Raw genomic sequence first — 18,862 nt, 5'->3', positions numbered from 1 at the left:
GCTCAGAGAGTCTTCATGTGAGACATGAAGACTTTGGTGCCAGGACCACTACCCTGTCCGTGCTGCTGTAGTGTTCTTCCGCTTTTCAGGAAATTCACAAATCTTTTGCAGGATTCCTAGACATCTCTTAATTTTAAAAGTAACATCTGCATTGGCAACTCCAGTGGAAAAATGGTACACAGGGGTCAACTGAGGATTCATTTTGTTTTGGGAATTGTGAAATGAGCTATCATATGGCATCTTGCTTTAGAAATTTTGTCTGAGTTAGAAGCTTGGCATTTGAGCCTTAGTCAAGAATTGATTTAATTTTCCTTTTATAAGTTAAAGTTTTTATACATCTAATGTAGGGAAAATGTCAGAAAAGAATCTTTCATGGAAACTTCTGTTACTTTAATACTGTTTTGCAGGAGGTAATAATGGCCTTGAATCTGAAGCATAGTTCTCATCAGAGAGCAAGGACTGATTGGAAAACTCTTGTATTCTGACCTGCCCCCAGATTTTTACATTTGTATTTCTTGGCAATTAGTCTTAAAAATAAGGAAAGGAAATTAACATTTTAATTCAAGAGTCCTTTGATTGGATGGAGTTACTTCATGCAGGAAAATTGACAATAATTCTTTTTTTTTTTTTTGTACTGTTGGAGGGGAGGAATATCCTATCGTGAGAGCTAAGATAATATGTTTTAATTTCTTTAGAGAAACTGGGTAGTTTTAATAAGGGGGTTACAGGGAATTATTGTAGGAACCCTAAACAAAGCTTGAGATTTGTGATGTAATAAATTACATGTGCAGTGGAATATGACTTAGGTGTATAAATTTAATCAAAAGTATGAGGGAGAGCATATATTAATAGCTGTCAATAACAGCAATCAATAATAAAGAATAAATAATCAGCAACTGCCATACGTTTACTTCTGAGCTGGCTCATTATTAATGGATGCTTGGAGCGGTAGCTTTTGAAAATTTCCCCTTTAATCTTTTTTTTTTTTTCTTCCCAAGTAAAGGAAGAGATATTCTGACAGGGAAAGAACCCTAGAATGCCACAATCTAAATGCGGATTTATAGTCCTTTCCTAGCATATCAGCAGGTCCCTTATTTGACATTTTGATATGGTATTATTTAATTGCTCGAGGCCCATTGGAGCCAGAGGGCTGTTGACCTCAGAGCTCTATAAACTTAAATATTTCAAACAAAAGCTTGAATCAGTCTCATTTTCTCACTGGAGCTCTGCAGCTCCAAAGCCACTGAGAACAGCAGACCCTTGGTTTTTCTAATCTGTTACATGGAAACTGTGTTATTAGTATCAGATCATCCGTCCCACCTGGAGTAAACTCGATACACTCCACTTCGCTATTTAGGTTTCTCTGCTCTATGCATTCGGGGGGTCAGGGCCTGCGATAGTTGTCTGTCGTGTTCTAGGCCTCACTGAGGAAACTGATCATTGAAATGGGAGAAATTACTGGTTTATTTGTGAACATTCTATTCTTGTATCTCTTATATATTTGTAGGTAGGGAAATTGCTGTATGTGATATACTCTGTGTTAACCATTGTCTTTTGGTATTGGGAGAAATCCTTTGGTGGGTGAGAGGCGTGAGTGGTTTCAAGCAGAAGGAATTCATTGCCTCTGGTTCAGCAGCTTGCCACACCTTTCCTGTCTGCGCAGTCTCTCTCTACACACATAGAATCTCCTTATTCTTAAAGTATCAGGTTTGATTTTTCACTTTATTTAATTTGGTAATATAGTCTGCACTTTAATACCAAGGTTGGGGCTGTATTTTTTTAGTACGAAGCTAGATGATTACTCTTGTGAAATCGTATTATTTTAGAAAAGGAAAACTGATGAATTTTCATTTAGCAAATTCCTGGGCAGATTCAATATCTGTGCTTTTGTTTAATCTAACAAGTGGATACTACATGTTTTCATATTGACATCTGAAGTTTACAGATTTTTTTTTTTTACCCAAAGTATTTTTATTGCTATATTAGCAATGGGTTTTTTGGATATGTTTTTAAGGGCCACATAAAAATAGATTCAAGGAACAAATTAAATTGAAGTCCTAGATTTAAATGTTTGGTTTAAAGAATTTTCTACAACAAATTTCAACAGATTCTAATCGTGGAGTCTTTCTGAAGAAAAAAAAGTTCACAGATTGTAATTTAGGAATTGTGCGTGGTAGTTTTCTATGACAATGAATACCTTAATAGCATTTTAAAATCAATAAAAACTGTTTTTGAGAAGTTGGCATATTTCAGACATTTTTATTATTTCTAGAAGTTTCAGGATTGCAAGAATCTTTTGGTCAGAGTAAGGTCAGTGTTAGACGACACTACAAATCTCTGCTAAAAGCTGAATCATCTCTGTATTTGCTACAGTATTTATTTGCCTTGAGAACTACTTTCTGTGGTGATTAGCTTTAGAATTTTTTTTGTGTTGGCCATGAACTTTCTAAGACTCCTTTCCCAAAATGGCAACTTTTTTTCTTGTGTCTAGTCCATGTTTTCATTCTGGTCTTTTAAATTTGATAAAAACGTATCCTGTTACTTATTTCTGTTTTACTCTTTATCCATAAACTTCCTGAATCATGAAAGTTAAAGTTTTTTCTGATTCTTGATGTCACAATGTAGAATTTTTTGTAACTTAAAATAATTATAAAATAGTATAAGTGACCTCTATGTGTCTATTGCAAAGTTAATTATTTTCCAGTTACTCCTCCCTCCCTGCCAGAGATCTAAAGTGATCCTAAAGAAAATTGTAAAAAATAATATCAGTGATTTAGAGGTGAATGTACAAATCAAATATGTATTTTCCCAATTCTGTCCCTTCCCCCACAGATGTAAACTAATCTTAAAAAAAATCTGTTGCTCCTACTTTGCCTTTCATATAGATTTGTAGATTTTTACAAGTCTGTAAAGGGCAGATATGAAGACAGTTTAAGTGTTACACGTATTACATTAATGCTAGTTGGTGTCTTTGTTTAGATAAACCTGCTGTATTTCAGAGGATTGGTAATAGAGAGTGCTGGGGCTGCAGGGCTGGTATGACCCAGGGAAAGGGCTGTCCCACATGTCTCTAGATTTTCTGGTCTCTGGACTTCCGTGTCAGAAGACAGCAGCTTAACAGTTGTTGAGGTTGTGTTGACACTTTATGGGACTAGTGTCTTAGTAATGACTCAAATTATTTTATTGTGGTTATATTGATACTGATCATTAATCATCAAATCATCTTTATGCTATTAATAAATGTTTCTAAGACTGATTTGTCTAGAACTTGAAAGCAATATCTTGAAAAGTTAAGTGCATATAGTCATATTATTAAAAATGTTAGATATGTAAAATAGAGATCAAGCTCTTCTTTTCTAAGAGTGCATGCTCTTCTAGGACTGATAAATATTAAGGTGGGATAGAAGGGATATGTTAGACTTATTCAAGGGGTGCTGTACAAATATTCAAGAAGGTTTGATTAGGCGTGGAAATGCAGAAAAGAAACTAAGGCATAAGCCAAGGTCAGAGAAGTCCTAGGGATTGAAAGATTTTCAGTATCTGCTGTTAGCAAAGCAGAGGCACTTAATTGTTTAGCACTTCAAAAAAGAGCATTTGGCCGGGCGCGGTGGCTCACACCTGTAATCCCAGCACTTTGGGAGGCTGAGGCGGACAGATCACGAGGTCAGGAGATCAAGAGCTTCCTGGCTAACACAGTGAAATTCCGTCTCTACTAAAAATACAAAAAATAGCCGGGCGTGGTGACGGGTGCCTGTAGTCCCAGCTACTCGGGAGGCTGAGGCAGGAGAATGGCCTGAACCCAGGAGGTGGAGCTTGCCGTGAGCTGAGATCACGCCACTGCACTCAGCCTGGGCGACAGAGCGAGACTCCGTCTCAAAAAAAAAAAAAAAAAAAGAGCATTTGGTAGAATTGTTAAGGTTTCAGTGATACGCTTGGAAAGATTTTTCTCTGCCTCTACACTGCTGGATTGATCATTCCGTTTCTCACGTTTGATAAAACCTTGGCCTGGAGATACCATGTATTAGTTAAGTGGGTGTGTAAAGACAGGACTGTTGAAGTCAACACTGAATATGAAGGTTATGTAGAATTGCCATGGCACTTCCACAGGGGTTTTGAGCAGTGCTGGAGGAATCTTAAGGAAGTTATTCCAAACATTTTTAGATGCTGTAGTTGCTTTAGAATATATTATTATCCTATTGCAGCTCGTCACATGGTTACCACATTCAGAGGTTCTCAGTTGGAAGGGCATTTGAGAATGTGTGTACGTATTTTCGATTGTCAAAATGATTGGAGGCACTGCCAGTGTTGATTGCTCAAAGCAATGTTAAGTGCCCATAAGGAAAGGGACAGTCTTGCTCAAGGAGTTGGCCAGTCCAAAATGCAGGGTTCCTCTGTTGAGAGGCTCCGCCCAGGTCTTACTTCTTTTCCTTTAACACCCCTTGTTTTTGATGTAGTTGAATAAAGAATTAAGTTTTTAAAATAACATTTGAGAATTCACTGTCAGATTTACAGTGCTTTTGTTGTTGTACAATATTTTATGTATATAGCTTGACAATTTTGTGAGTCCAAGAGGGAGAGAGGAAAAAATGCTAAATGTTTTTAGCAATTAGGATTTGGAAGTAATAGGGAGGAGGCTCTCCCCACACAGATATATAGTGAATCTTTAAGAAAAAGATGTTATGATCTTTCTTTTCTCTGGAAAGAAGTAAGTGCATTCTCATTTGGACAGAGAGGAAACAGGTAGCATAGAAAGAGAAGATTATTAATTATGTAGCAGTCTGAATTATATTCTAACGTTTTTTTTTATTAAGAAAAAGATGATAGCCTGGGTAACAAGGTGAGACTCCATCTCTACCCCCCCCAAAAAAAATAATTAGCCAGGCATGGTGGCGCGAGCCTGTAGTCTTAGTTATTTAGGAGGCTGAGGTGGGAGGATCACTTGAGCCCAGGAGTTCGAGGCTGCAGTGAGCTATGATTGTGCCATTGCAGTCCCGCCTGGGTGACAGAGTACTACACCATCTCCAGAAAAAAAGAAAAACATGAGATTCCTTGAGATAATCAAATAATGCAATGTTTTAAGTACTATTGTAATTATTCAATATCAGATGTTAGGATATCTCAGTTGTCTGAATTGTGCCTACAAGCTAGCAATGACAAAAGGTGAGGAAAAGAAAAGAAGTGTTAAATAAAGAGGGAAAACATGAAAAGCAGATGGTAAGAAGAAGGCAGCATCTCAGAAAACAGCAGCTCCATCCTCCCATGCCCTCAGGACCAAAACCTCAGTGCCATACCTGACTTCCTTTCTTTCTTTCATGCCTAAGATCTAAAACTGCAGCACATTTTGGGTGCTCGAGACCATCATGGCCAACATGGTGAAACTCCGTCTCTACTAAAAATACAAAAATATTGGCTGGCCGTGGTGGCGCGTGCCTGTAGTACTAGCTACTCAGGAGGCTGAGGCAGGAGAATTGCTTGAACCCAGGAAGGAGGTGGGGGCTGCAGTGAGCCAAGATCACACCACTGCACTCTAGCCTGGCGACAGAGCGAGACTCCGTCTCAAAAAAAAAAAGAAATAAAATCTATCCATCCATCCATCCATCTGTCCGTCCAGGATCCAGTTACTTTTCACATCTCTTCTACTGGCTGAGCCATGCCCCCATTGTCTCTTGATTAGACTGGGCATCAGCCTCCAACATCGCCTCTTCATGCGCCCCTCACCGACTCTGCACCAGCCACACCAGCATCCTGGCTCCCTCTCTGCTTCCCCAGGCTGCAGCCTTGTGAGGCTTCTCGCTTTTGCTTCCACCTCCACCTCCGTATAACATTTCTCCCCATGCTTTCCTGGTTTGAAGCTCGTCCCTTTCCTGGCTTTTATGTAGACTGCTCGTTCTGAGTCCTTCTCTGACCACACTGTTGAATTTGCATAGAGGTAGAGACAGAGATTGCAGTAACTATCTCCCTCTCCATAACTCTTTATTTTTTTCAAAGCGCTTTCATTTTCTGGCATGCCACATATTTTACTTATGTATTTACTGTGACTGTCTTCCCCAAAAGGGCAGTGATCTTCCTCCTTTCCACTGCTCAAGGGCAGTGCTTGACACATAGTGGGTGCTCATGGGGAGGCAGGAGTAAAAAATTGGTGAAATGTAGTTAAGATGCGTTAGCAGAAACCAAAATTATGAGACCTTGACCGAATTATCTTAAGCTCTTGTTAATTAAGGATGCCAGTGCTGTGCTTATTTTGGTGAAGGGGACCTGAGCTGGTTCATTGAAGGCAGCACAGTGCCTGCAAGTCCTTGGAAGAAGCTTCATAAATGATAGTGATGATGATACAGACGATTCTTGTGAGAGGGAAAAGGCAAACAAAGGGAAATGGTAAAGCATTATAACTCTTTCCAAACATCTTTTATTACAACATTTGCATTTTACCACAGATGTTTTTTGTTCTGTTCCTCAAAGAGAACTCCCCTGAGCCAGTGTTAATAAATCTACCTATAAAAGCTTTGTCAGAGGACACGTGAAACCCCTAACATCTTATTCACCTGCGGGAATAAGGTGTCACGCAGGGCCACCACGTGGAACTGGATAGTAGTCAGTAGGTGTTTCTGGTCGAGGGTCAGGTGTGCACATCTGAGGGATCACTAACCTCATCACTGTTTAATACCAAAATATACATTTTTTTTTTTTTTGAGACGGAGTCTCGCTCTGTCGCCCAGGCTGGAGTGCAGTGGCACGATCTTGGCTCACTGCAAGCTCCGCCTCCCGGGTTCACGCCATTCTCCTGCCTCAGCCTCCCGAGTAGCTGGGACTACAGGCGCCCGCCACCACACCCGGCTAATTTTTTGTATTTTTTAGTAGAGACGGGGTTTCACTGTGTTAGCCAGGATGGTCTCGATCTCCTGACCTCGTGATCCACCTGCCTTGGCCTCCCAAAGTGCTGGGATTACAGGCGTGAGCCACGGTGCCCGGCCCAAAATATACATTTTTAACTTGATAACAATCTTACGTCTTAGAGAAGAGGGTTGATTATGTTCAATATGTAATGTTTACTAAGGCAGGACATGTAAATATAGATGAGAAAGATGCTCAGTATTAAAATGTAAAGGAATGGACTTCATGGTTTAACTTGCAATTCTCTGGCTTTTTTTTTTTTTTTTTTCCTGAGTACTTGCTTACCAAGAGTTTATATTGGTTGGGCTAGCAGTGAGCTGTCTAACAAGATGCAATCTCATGGAATACATCCTTATGCCAATTATGATTAAAAGTAGTTCAGACGGCCAGGCCCTAACTTAAATATAGTGCCTTTGGTGGTTAAGGGTGATCAGGTGAGTGGTTAAATAGATCAAGAAAAGGAAAGAAAAATCCACCTACCTTATTAAAAAACAAGGGTAAAATGTCAAAACAGTGGGTAGGCAGTAGGAAGAATGTCACTAAATTATGTATTCTTTGGGTTATTAACAATTAGAACATAATGTTACAATGTAAGCAGAGGCTTGTGGGTCAAGGAAGGAAAGATAAGTTATAAGCAAGTGCATAAAGAAATAGAATTATGCCTAATGGTGTGTGTATGTAAACGTGGGAAATGTTTAGAACCTTACAGTGGAAGTTCTACTTAAAGTGTCATGATTTAATATATTATGAATTACATCAAATGACTCTTAAGGCATACGTTGCAGAAAGGACCATTTTCAGAGACTATTATTTAGAAACAAGTACGTCATATGCATTTACAAGAAATAATTTTGTCTTTTTATTTTACTATACTATGAATACATAGAACATGGGTTTTTAAAGGGACAATGTAGCTGTTTCCCAACATCTTTTATTAAAACATTTGCATTTTACTGCCAGTTTTTTGTTCTTTTCCTCAGAGAGAACTCCTGGTGGCCAATGTTAGTAAATTCAACTTTCTAATTCAGGAACTTGAAAAACAGAATAATGTAATGGGGTCTAATGGTGTTTACGTACAACACAGTATTGGTAAAAGAAAAAGACACTTATATTGCATAATAAGGTACTCAATAATGCTTTGTATTTCTATTAAGAAAGCTAATTTATTTCTTCTTAGGAATGATGCAGTTCCAAAGCAAAGATTTGATGTCCTCCTAATGAGTCCGCTTTCAGTTGTAGAGTACAGTGAAGCCCTAGCAAAGAGTAGTAAGAAATCTATTTTACTGGAGATAATAAATCTGACAAGGAAGCTCTCAGCATAGATTGAAGTTGATTTGGCATAGAGTTGCTTTATAAATAGCCCTTTCAGCAAACTCTACAGTTCTGTATGTGGTTTTAAATCCCTGTAAATTTGTAGGCAGGTACATATTACAATTGTCTGTTTTTCTTTTTAGGGTTCATGTAATCAAAGAAGTTTCTTTGTTGTGTGTATCTTTACAGAACACAACAGGAATTGAAAATGAATCAGGTGAGTTTAAAAATCAGAATTTATACAAATACATGACCTAGATGTTAGACCAGCTCTTGATTTTTACAAGATAGTAGCACACACATTCATTTCTCCTGGATTCTCATTTTTGTTTCTTAATACCATTAATTAGTTCATTGCGTTCATACCGTGCATTTGTTCGTGCAGTGGGATGTGCATTGTTTGGGCGTGGGTTGGCGTTTCTGTGGTTTCCTGAGGAGAGGACTCGTTCTTAGGGATTTTCATTAAGACTTTCTTTTTGACCTCTCCCTTGCCACACTCTAGTGTGAGTTTTTTGTGTGTGTTTGTTTTGAAGCTTATTAAGCTTTCATTTTTAGCATTTTTTATTTTGTGATTATTTGTTGGTTAAAAGACACATGCACACATATGTTTATTGCGGCATTATTCACAATAGCAAAGACTTGGAACCAACCCAAATGTCCAACAATGATAGACTGGATTAAGAAAATGTGGCACATATACACCGTGGAATACTATGCAGCCATAAAAAATGATGAGTCCATGTCCTTTGTAGGGACATGGATGAAATTGGAAATCATCATTCTCAGTAAACTATCGCAAGAACAAAAACCAAACACCACATATTCTCACTCATAGGTGGGAACTGAACAATGAGAACACATGGACACAGGAAGGGGAACATCACACTCTGGGGACTGTTGTGGGGTGGGGGGAGGAGGGAGGGATAGCACTGGGAGATATACCTAATGCTAGATGACGAGTTAGTGGGTGCAGCACATCAGCATGGCACATGTATACGTATGTAACTAACCTGCACAATGTGCACATGTACCCTAAAACTTAAAGTATAATAATAAAAAATAAATTAAAAAAAGAGAGGATTAAAAGTTATTTATAGAGACTGCAAATGATCAAAGAAGAAACTTTAAGCATTTGTCCTTGAAAAACCTGTTCTCAGAATAAAAACAAGAGGGCAAATATTGAAATGTAAGATGTGTTTCTCTTTACAGGAGATGTGGGATTACCTGGTGATTAAATTATTCTGCTATGGATATTTTCATAGCTTCAAGGGTGTTCTGATAAGTAGAGCCAGTTATGTGGATCTAATAATATATTCTAGAGTAGGATTCTTATTTTCTGGTTTCAATATCGTCTCTCTTGTAGTTACAGAAATACGTGGGTGTCAGAAATGTTTTCTTTTTAAAATCTTCATAAGCACTTACTTTTAAAATATGAAGGACAAAACCCAAAATATGAAGTATGTAATTTTTTTTTTTAGTCCTCAGCTTTAAACTCTCAGACTTGAAAACATTTTGTATCCCTCATCAACTGAAACTTTAGACACCTTTTTTCATGTACAGGTGATTCTAACTAGAGATCACAAGTTCAATTTAATTAGCTGGGTCAAGTTTAATACATTCAGTCCTGTGCTGCATTGAGAGATGTGAAATTTTTGGATTCTTTTGATTTCATTACTTTATCAGAAATGTTTATTTTAATGCAGAGGACATATATCATAAAAAACGAATCTGGCGAACACATGGGGCACATGCTTTCTATTATTTTAAAACTTGCAGATTTATTGACATGCTTTTGAAGGCAAATTATTTTTGAAATGGTGAGGTGGGGGAGGGAAAAGAGAACAGAGTGGATTTTCACAGTCATCGTCCATCAAAGTTATACTCATATATATTTCATAGATTTCACTTATTTTCCTATTTTAAGATTGATTCTTAATACGAACCTGGTCACCCAAAGGAGCTGGGTTCTCTGCAGTCTAGGAACTGTTTTGTTGGAGGAGTCTTGATCCTGCGTTAGAATGGTTGTGAGTTCTTCCAAAGTGGAATCTAAATGTTAATATTGTTCTTGTTGCATCGCTGTTCAGAAATCATTTATTTGATATGTCTACATCTTTAACCTTAGGATTAATTATGCCTTAATTCTTTTACAGTATTAGACTTGTAATATTTCTAGTGAATTAGACTTGACACTTCAAACTTTTGCTTTATATTTCAATTATATCAAACTTGTGTTTAAAAAAGTGTGCTTGCCAGTCAAAAAGTGGTAGCAATAACTACTACTTTTTTTTTTTTTGGCTCTTTTACAATTTCATTTTGCTTTTGACAAGTTTTAATATCAGATCTGCAGAAGACCGCCTTTGATCCCAAATGCCAAGTATCAGTGGAAAAATGTCCTCTTATGTTTCTAATGGTTAACACATTTCTGATTTGGGTGTAATTTAAATGGTCTGGTAGTAATGAAGCTTTTATTTGGATTATAAAAATTGCCCACTTTTTATGAGTAAAATTTTTAGCATCTTTTGTTATATTTTCATTATTAGAAGAATATTAGTTATATGCTGTTTAGACCCAATTGTTATGGCATAAAATCTATCAGTATTTTTCAACAATCACCCCAGTCATTCTTCAGGGTTAAGACTTATTTCAGGATAATTTATAGTTTTCCCTTCTCGTATTTTTTGCTGTCATTTTCAGACAGTGAAAATGAGCAGTAAATGCTTGAAAAACTGAAAAATAACCACACAACAAAACTCAGATATAAAAAAGTTTGAACTTGAAGAAGATTGACTTATAAATAAAATCCTGATGGTTATTTTAGGGTTAGGTTATTCTCCCCGGGAACGGATCAGCATTGCTTTGATGGGTTTTAGTTGTCAGTTCTGTTTCTTATGATGGGTATGGTCTCAAAGACAATAGCATAGAATAATTTGTTGATATATGCCTGACAGTTGAGTTTCAGGGACTGCAGGATCCTCGTCATGGGCATATCATATTGTTTGTTATTGATTCCTTTAGAAGAAGCAAGAGTCCACAGCCTGCCAGTACTTTCAGCACTGACTATTGAGGCGGCATTCTGAACTGTTGCGCTCAGTTGTATCAGTGTGTTCCAAGTCGGTCCTAGTGTGATAGCTCCCTCTGAGCCCAGCTCTCACAAAGCTCCCCGACCTACATATTCTTTGCTTTCTTTCTCTTCCCTTCTGTTCTTCACTCAAAACTCACCCCTTTCTTAATATCTCTTAACCTTTCAATTAGAGCCCAGCTTGCTTTGCATGTGAGTCTTCGATCCTTCCACTTGAGCCCATGCCTGGGTGGCAGCGAGAGCAGTAGTCATTGTGCCTCCTCCCCAGGCTCTCCATGCTCCCTTCTCTCCATTCTCAGATCGTAGGTATCCTACTTGCTTCATTAACGTTCCACACCCATCCTGATACTTAACTTTTGAGATGTTCCACTGTTTTCCTTCTTATTTTCCTAGACTTATCTAGGAATGGCTTTATCTCAGGATTGGTTCCATTATCTCAGTTGTCCCTAAAATTCATTCATTCCTTCCCTCATTCATCGTGCACAGACTGTATCCCAGCATGTTATGGGTTCTGCAGTGAACTAGGTGGGCAAGGGCTCTGCCAGTAACATACTCCAAGAGGGAGACAGTTAAAAAGCAGGAAGACAAGGTAATTTCAGATAGTGAAAAGTGCTGTGAAGACAATTAAACAAGATCTTGTTATAAAGGATGATGGGTAGAGGAGAAAGAAGGTCTTTGGATTACATGATCAGAGAAGGCTACTCTGTGGAGGTGATTGCTAGTAGAACTGAAACTTAGGTAATAACCGGGAACCAGATAGACACATGAAGATCTGGAAAAAGAAAATTCCAGGCAGAGTGAACACACAGTAGTACAAAGACCCTGGAGTGGAAATGAGCTTGGTAGTTCATGGAACGGAGAGCAAGCTATGGTCTGGAGCTTGGCCCTATCAGGGGCTCTGGGATAAGAGGACATTGGTGTGAGAGGCAAGGTTTATAGGGCCTTTAGGGCTATGGGACAGTGACACAAGCTGATTTTCATTTTTAGGTTGTCCTCCGCACTGTGCTATGGAGACTGGATTGTAAGGGAGCAAGAGTGTGGTGATAATGTGTGTTCACTGCTGAGATTAACACCATGCTTTAGGACAGTTTCTTCAGTTGGACGACTTAATGGACCTGACAGCTTTTTGAAAGAGGGTACTTTTTTGTATTTCAGAACTAATTTGACTCCTATTCTTTTTAAAAAATGGTGTATAAGCATTTCTTGGTTTGTGTTTTCATCTGTTTATTGTTATAGCAGTCCTGCTCATTTCTTAACCAAATATAATTTAATGCCATTTCAGTAAACTGAAGCTTGTTTGATTTTTTTTTCCCATCGTTTGTTCCAGCATAGTAGCTTAGATTCTTGTTTGCAAATCTATACAAAGATGGGTTCATAGAATTTTAGCGATTTTAATATGGTATGATTCTAAGCTGTTTTTTGCTTGTAACAGTTACTTTGGTGATTATTATTAGTCTATTGTAGCAATAATATATATTTTAGTATGAATACACTATGAATTGTTCTTAATATTAAGGAAAATTGGTCTAATCTATTCCGTCATGTATCGCTGCCACTTTCCAGTTAGTTTTGATCAAGTCAATATTTGAAACTAGGTGCTTTAATTAAATAGATTAAACTGATATAATAATTGCTGATAATTCTCTGGGCAAAGCATGTAAAAGGAGTTACTTATATAAATTTAAATGAGACACTAATAAAATTTGCTTATTCTTATATATTTTTAAAAATAAAAACATTAGTACGTGTTGACCATGTAAGATGGTACATGCAGCTTTATGTAACAGCAGCCAATGCCAGTGTTATGCTGTAGAGCAGAGTTACCTTGCTGATTACAGTCAACGTTTGTCTAAAGAGTATGGAGAGAAGGGCTGGGTAGGGAGAGTGGAGGAGGTTGGTTCTGTGGTTCACGTACCTGGAGCAGACCTGAGGAGGGTGGAGGAAATGGTCGAAGAAGTGTGGGCTTAGCTCTGGGGTCGCCAGAAGGACAGAGTAGACTTTGCCAGTGAGGTGGGGAACCTTTGGAGGGTTTTAAGGAGAGGGCTGTTAGAGTTAAGTTAAAAAATTCTTAATAAATACAAATAATGAAACTATTCTACAGGGCAGAATCAGAACTTGGTTACTGGTTGAAAATAATAATAATAAAAAATAGTAACTTACCGTGTTTTGTATATGTCAGGCACTAGCCTAAGTGCTTTCCGTTCAGTAAGTCATTTACTATTGACTGCAACCACATGGGGTGGGCACCATTACTATCCCTATTTAACAGATAAGAAAGTGAATACAATCGGAAATATTTTCTTGGTGCATTAAAGTTTCATTTTAACATGATTTAAAGATGATAATTTAGGATTTATTGACCTGTTTAGTTATTTGACTTTAAAAATCAACTTTGAGGTATAATCTGCATACAGTAAAAGATAACTGTTTTAACTGTATAGTACAAGTTTCACACCCGTGTAACTATCACTGCTGTCGAGTCATAGGACATGTCTGTCACCCCAAAAAGTTCTTTTCTACTGCTCTGAAGTTAGTCTTTCCCTGCCCAAGGTCACTACTGATCGGCTTTCTGTTCCTACACATTGGTTTTTCCTATTCTGGGGTTTCATAGGAGTGGAATACATATAGTCCTTGCCCTTAGGTGTTTGTCTCATTTTGGTCTTTATACTGTTTCTGAGATTCAGCCATATTGTTGCATGTATCTGTAGTTCATTTCTTTACAGGAGCTGTTTTATGGGAGACCATCTGACCATCTAGATATGTCTATTCATAATCTTGATTCCAAAGAGTTAGCGAAACCCTGGGATGGCTTTCTATCTTTCATCTTAGTTATCTCTCCCCCTTTTTTCTAATTCTAAAAATATATATGATATAAAAAGTTGAAACCACTTTCACTGTTTTATCATATTATTAATATAGAAGTATATTTTTTATAGATAATTATAAATATGAATCTGATTTTTTCACTTTAAAAAAAGACTTCTAAGTAAGGTGGTTGCTATCTGTTTTGACTTAAACCTCAATTAATAAATGTGTAGTTTAGGAAATTAGCATGTTGAATGAATAGTGGTAGCACTTGAAATCTCATTTTGAATCATGTATTCTACTAGATAAATTAGCAAATTTTAGAAAATCTGGGACCTTGTCTTTCTGAATGAAAATATTATTTGTGAAATTCAAAAAAAAATTAACAACCTGAATAGCATTTCCTTAAGTCGCTGGAATGAGCTTGTGGCAAGAAGCCTTTCCTCTTATGTTAGGATAGTAACACTTCGGCAGAGAAAAAAGCTGTGGGACTGTTTTTCTCTGCCTCTCCTTTGATGCCCTCTAACTCACTCTCCTTGGTCAGTTCTGGCAATGTCATTCCAGCTGTGTGACCTTGGGCAAGTCCTCGGCTTATTTGTGTTCACTTTCTTATCTGTTAAATGGGGACAGTAATGGTGCCCACCCCGTGTGGTTGCAGTCAATAGTAAATGAGTTTCTAGATGTAAAGCCCTTAGACTAGTGCCTGACATAGGAAACACCGTAAATTATTATTTATTACTGTTATCTTTCAGCCGGTAACCATGTGCTGATTCTGTCCTGTAAAATAGTTTAATTACTATTACTGCTTGAATTCAGACCCAAACATCCCTTCTCTGGGCTATTACAGAAAGCTCCTGATTGATTTCCTCACCAACAGTTTTCCTCCCTATGGGCCCATTCTCCATAGGCCTTACAGAACATGCAGCTCACCATCTGGGAAATCACAAAAGCCAGCGGTCGTTGCAAGTTGTTGGGAATGTTTTCGTGGAGGAGCTGGGATTTGAACTTGACCTGGAAGGATGTGGAGGATATTGATCGTCAGAAGAATCGAGGGCCAGGTGAAAGCCTAAATTGAGAAAGGCCCAGAGTAGCAAGGGGACCTAATGTGGTGAGGGTAGGAGGGGCCAGAGGGTGTGCCAGGAACCCAGATGCCTGTAGGGGCCAGGGATGACCTGTAGGAGTAAAATGGGGATTTTTCTGTGATTTCTTCCAATAGAATTTTTTTTTTTTAAATCCATGGGTAGACCGAACAAACCCCATCTGAGATGAAAGGCTGTAGCCCACAGTTTGTTGCTTTGGATGAAGATAGTTTGAGAAGTTAAAACTCAGTCTCACCAGTAACAGCCTCAGTGGGAGGCAGTAGAAAGCTCCTTCTCCTGTTTACCAACCCCCTGTCCCCACCCTCACCCATTCCCATTCTGTATTAGAATCTTCTGGACAAGAGGAGGGGATGAGCCCTCAGGTGACTTATTTTCTTTGCTTCTCTTGAACGTTGACAGTCTCTAAAGCCAGCATACCAACTACTAGATTTTATTTAGAAAGTTTAAAAAGCGTTTTGAATCAGATACTTTGTAGACTGCTTATTCAAGAAGACAAAAGGTTCAGAGAAGTTGAATGTAGAGTAGCCTAGATGCCAGAAAGCCTCACCCCATCTCGTCACTCTCCTGCCCAAACCCTCTTGTGTCATCCCACCGCTCTCTGAATTGAGTCCAGCTCTTTGCCCTGCCTTGGTTTTGCATGTTCCAGTGGTGGCTGCCTCTGCTTTCTTCCTGGCTCTATTCTGGTGCAGCCGCGGTGGCCTCTTTTTATTCCTGAACAGCCCAGGCCCCTTCTCTCCTTGGCATGTTTGCCTGGACTGCTCAGTTCTTAATACATGACTCATTTTCATCTCTCAAGTCCAAGTCCCTGTGTGACATCTTCTCTGAGAGGCCTCCCCCCGCCATCCTAACTAAAGCACTGCACTGTCCCCTCCTTATCTCTCCTACATCACTCTTTAGGTCACTGAGACGTTGAACACCCCTAGTCTGCCACATTAGCTTGGGGTGCAGGTGGGCAGGACCTGCCCCTTCTCTTGGTTGCTGTGTTCCCCAGGTAGCGCTGCTCCAGCACACGGACACTTGCTGCTAATATGTGCAGGATGATTGGAGATTCCTGAATAACTTCAGGTTGGAAGATGTCAGTGGCAATGGGAACTGGAGAAAGGGATTGGACGTGACAGATTTTGAAGGATCAGCAGCAGGGTTTGGCTCTGTTGACCACCCTCACTTCCTGGAGTCTTCCCCAGCTTTGGTGATGCCATGTGCTTGGTGCCTCTTTGGCTCTGCGATGACTTCTAGGACTGGGACTCATTTGCTGTGCTTCTTCTTCCGTTTCATTCTTTGATAAGGGCATTCTGAGGGCTTTGTTTTCGGCTGTTCTCTCCTCTGCTTTCCATCGAGGACTCTCATCCACTTCCATGGACTCCATGGCCAGCTGGGGCTGTACTGCTCTTACAGCCATCTCTCTGTGCCCAGACCTCTGGGCAGTGGATTGCCAGGCATTTGTTTGCCCGTTCGCAGTGACCACTGCTCTGAGTTGGGCACTCTGTGCCAGGCTGTATCGAGGCGAGTAAGCACAGCCTGCCTGTCTACAGCCCTCAACTTGCCTCTCTGGAGAGGTGATTAACCAAGCCAACCAGGAAGGGCTTTCACAATACACAGGGCACACTGTTGCAAGTTGTGGAGAGTGTTGTAACAGAGCCATAGGGGAAATCCTACTAGGTTAGGATAGTGGGGACTGGCTTCTAGGAGGCTAAAGTGTTCTTTGGGTAGAGCCCAGGCCTGGAATACAAATGCAAATTGGCCCCTTTTGGTAACCTCACCTTGCTGGGGTCTCAGCTTCACCACCCTGGGGTTTAAAGTATTGGGAACTTTCTTCTGCTTTTTTCTCCATTCCCTGCAGGAGCCCAAACGGGCATTGACAGTAAGTTGTTGTGTTTATTAATACTCTGAAGCCATTGCAACTTATCTCAGTTTATTCTGGTATATTTTGCTTTTTCTCCTTTAGAGATTAGCAGTGAAACCCTTCAAATGATGAAGACTCTTGTGCCTGTTTGGGGAAAGCAAATGTCACAGCCATGTTTTGTCCCTAACTTTGCATACTTGACACTGCTCACACTCTTTTCACGTGTACATTGATGTAGAAAGTTATAGAAATTCCTTTTCATGGCTTTTTTTTTTTTTTTTTTTTTTTGAGACAGGCTCACTCTGTCCCCAGGCTGGAGTGCAGTGGCACGATTTCGGCTCACTGCAACCTCCGCCTCCCAGGTTCAAGCGATTCTCCTGCCTCAGCCTCCCGAGTAGCTGAGACTACAGGCAGGCACCACCATACTCAGCTAATTTTTGTATTTTTAGTAGAGACGGGGTTTCACCATGTTGGCCAGGATGGTCTCGATCTCCTGACCTCGTGATCCACCCATCTCAACCTCCCAAAGTTCATGGCTTATTTTTAAGGGAAAATGTATAAAACAAAGTATGGAAGAAAAAGATATTGCAGAGCATAGAGGGCGAAAAAGGAAGGAGGAGGAAGAGGGGAGAAAGCTTATAGTTGTAACACTTGTAGTTTTTAATGTTAACAGTTGTACTCAGGAAGTGGGGGAGGTGCCCAGGAAGGGGAGAACGTAGGACATGAATGTTTGGATTAAGCCCCCCTGCCTCCCTCCACTCTTGTAGGTTTGGTCTCTAGGAGTCGGTCCTGTCTTCTTAGCCCTGAGAGGGGAGGTACGATGGAAGACTGGAGGCGGTCTTAGTGCAGCAGCAGCTTGAGCTTTTTGATGATGTTTGTTGTATCTATGGATGTTTACCATATTGGAAATTATAACAAAGTATTTTGAAATAGTTATAGATCCACATGAAGTTATAAGAATAGTGTAGAGAGTCCTATGTACTCTATTTATTTTTGAGAAGGAGTCTTGCTCTATCCCCCGGGCTGGAGTGCAGTGGCATAACCTCGGCTCACTGCAACTTCCGCCTCCCGGGTTCAAGTGATTCACCTGCCTCAGCCTCCTGAGTAGCTGGGATTACAGGTGTGTGCCACCACGCCCGGCTAGTTTTTATTTTTTTAGTAGAGATAGGTTTTTACCATGTTGGCCAGGTTGGTCTTGAACTCCTGACCTCAAGTGATCTGCCTGCCTCGGCCTCCCAAAGTGCTGGGATTACAGGCATGAGCCACTGCGCCCGGCCCAAGTCCTGTGTACTCTTTACCCAGCCTTTTCTAGCAGTAACATCTTACAAAGCTTTAGTACAATATGAAAGCTAGGAAATTGATTTGGTATAATAATGCTAGTTAGACTACAGGCCTTATTCATAAATCAGAAAAATTTAAAACATAAGATTAAACAATCACACATTTCATAAGCCACCAGAATGATGACATTTTCACACTTGATAGCCTCCAGAAAACTCCACTCTACACACCTGAGAGTGAAAAAGGCAGACAACATCTTAGTGTTGTTATAGCAATAGCTCTGACCTTGTGGGCCCCAGAAAGGGAATTCTCAGGTGTCCACGGACTGTGAGGTATGAGACCCCACTGGGTTGGTGGTTAGAATGTAGACTCTGGAATCTGTCTGGATTTTATCTTGGCTCCACTACTTCAAAACTATGTAGCTTGGGAAAGTTACTCAGCAGGGCTGCTCTGTGGCATAGTATTTGAGAATCCAGACCCTGAAGCGAGATTGTCTGGATTGAAATTACCTAGCTCTGCCACCTGCTGGCTGTGACTATGGGCAAAGTTTAG

At 39.7% G+C, this 18,862-nt stretch overlaps 1 protein-coding gene across 6 annotated transcripts in view; it reads left to right on the top strand.

Moving 5' to 3' along the window:
• Nucleotides 1-18,862, top strand: part of PRDM2 (PR/SET domain 2) — a 126,650-nt gene that overhangs the window by 8,689 nt on the left and 99,099 nt on the right. For 2 of the 6 annotated variants that reach the window (XM_063702686.1, XM_063702688.1), the window contains exon 2: nt 8,346-8,419. The exons of the other annotated variants lie outside the window; for them this stretch is intronic. In XM_063702686.1, the coding sequence (XP_063558756.1) occupies nt 8,411-8,419 (9 nt within the window). In that variant the 5' untranslated portion in view covers nt 8,346-8,410. The remainder of the gene's footprint in view (nt 1-8,345; nt 8,420-18,862) is intronic. 6 annotated transcript variants of the gene reach the window in all.

The sequence above is a fragment of the Gorilla gorilla genome, chromosome 1, assembly GCF_029281585.2.
Source record: "Gorilla gorilla gorilla isolate KB3781 chromosome 1, NHGRI_mGorGor1-v2.1_pri, whole genome shotgun sequence".
In the NCBI taxonomy this organism is placed as follows: Eukaryota; Metazoa; Chordata; class Mammalia; order Primates; family Hominidae; genus Gorilla; species Gorilla gorilla.
This window is presented reverse-complemented; position numbering and strand designations above follow the sequence as displayed.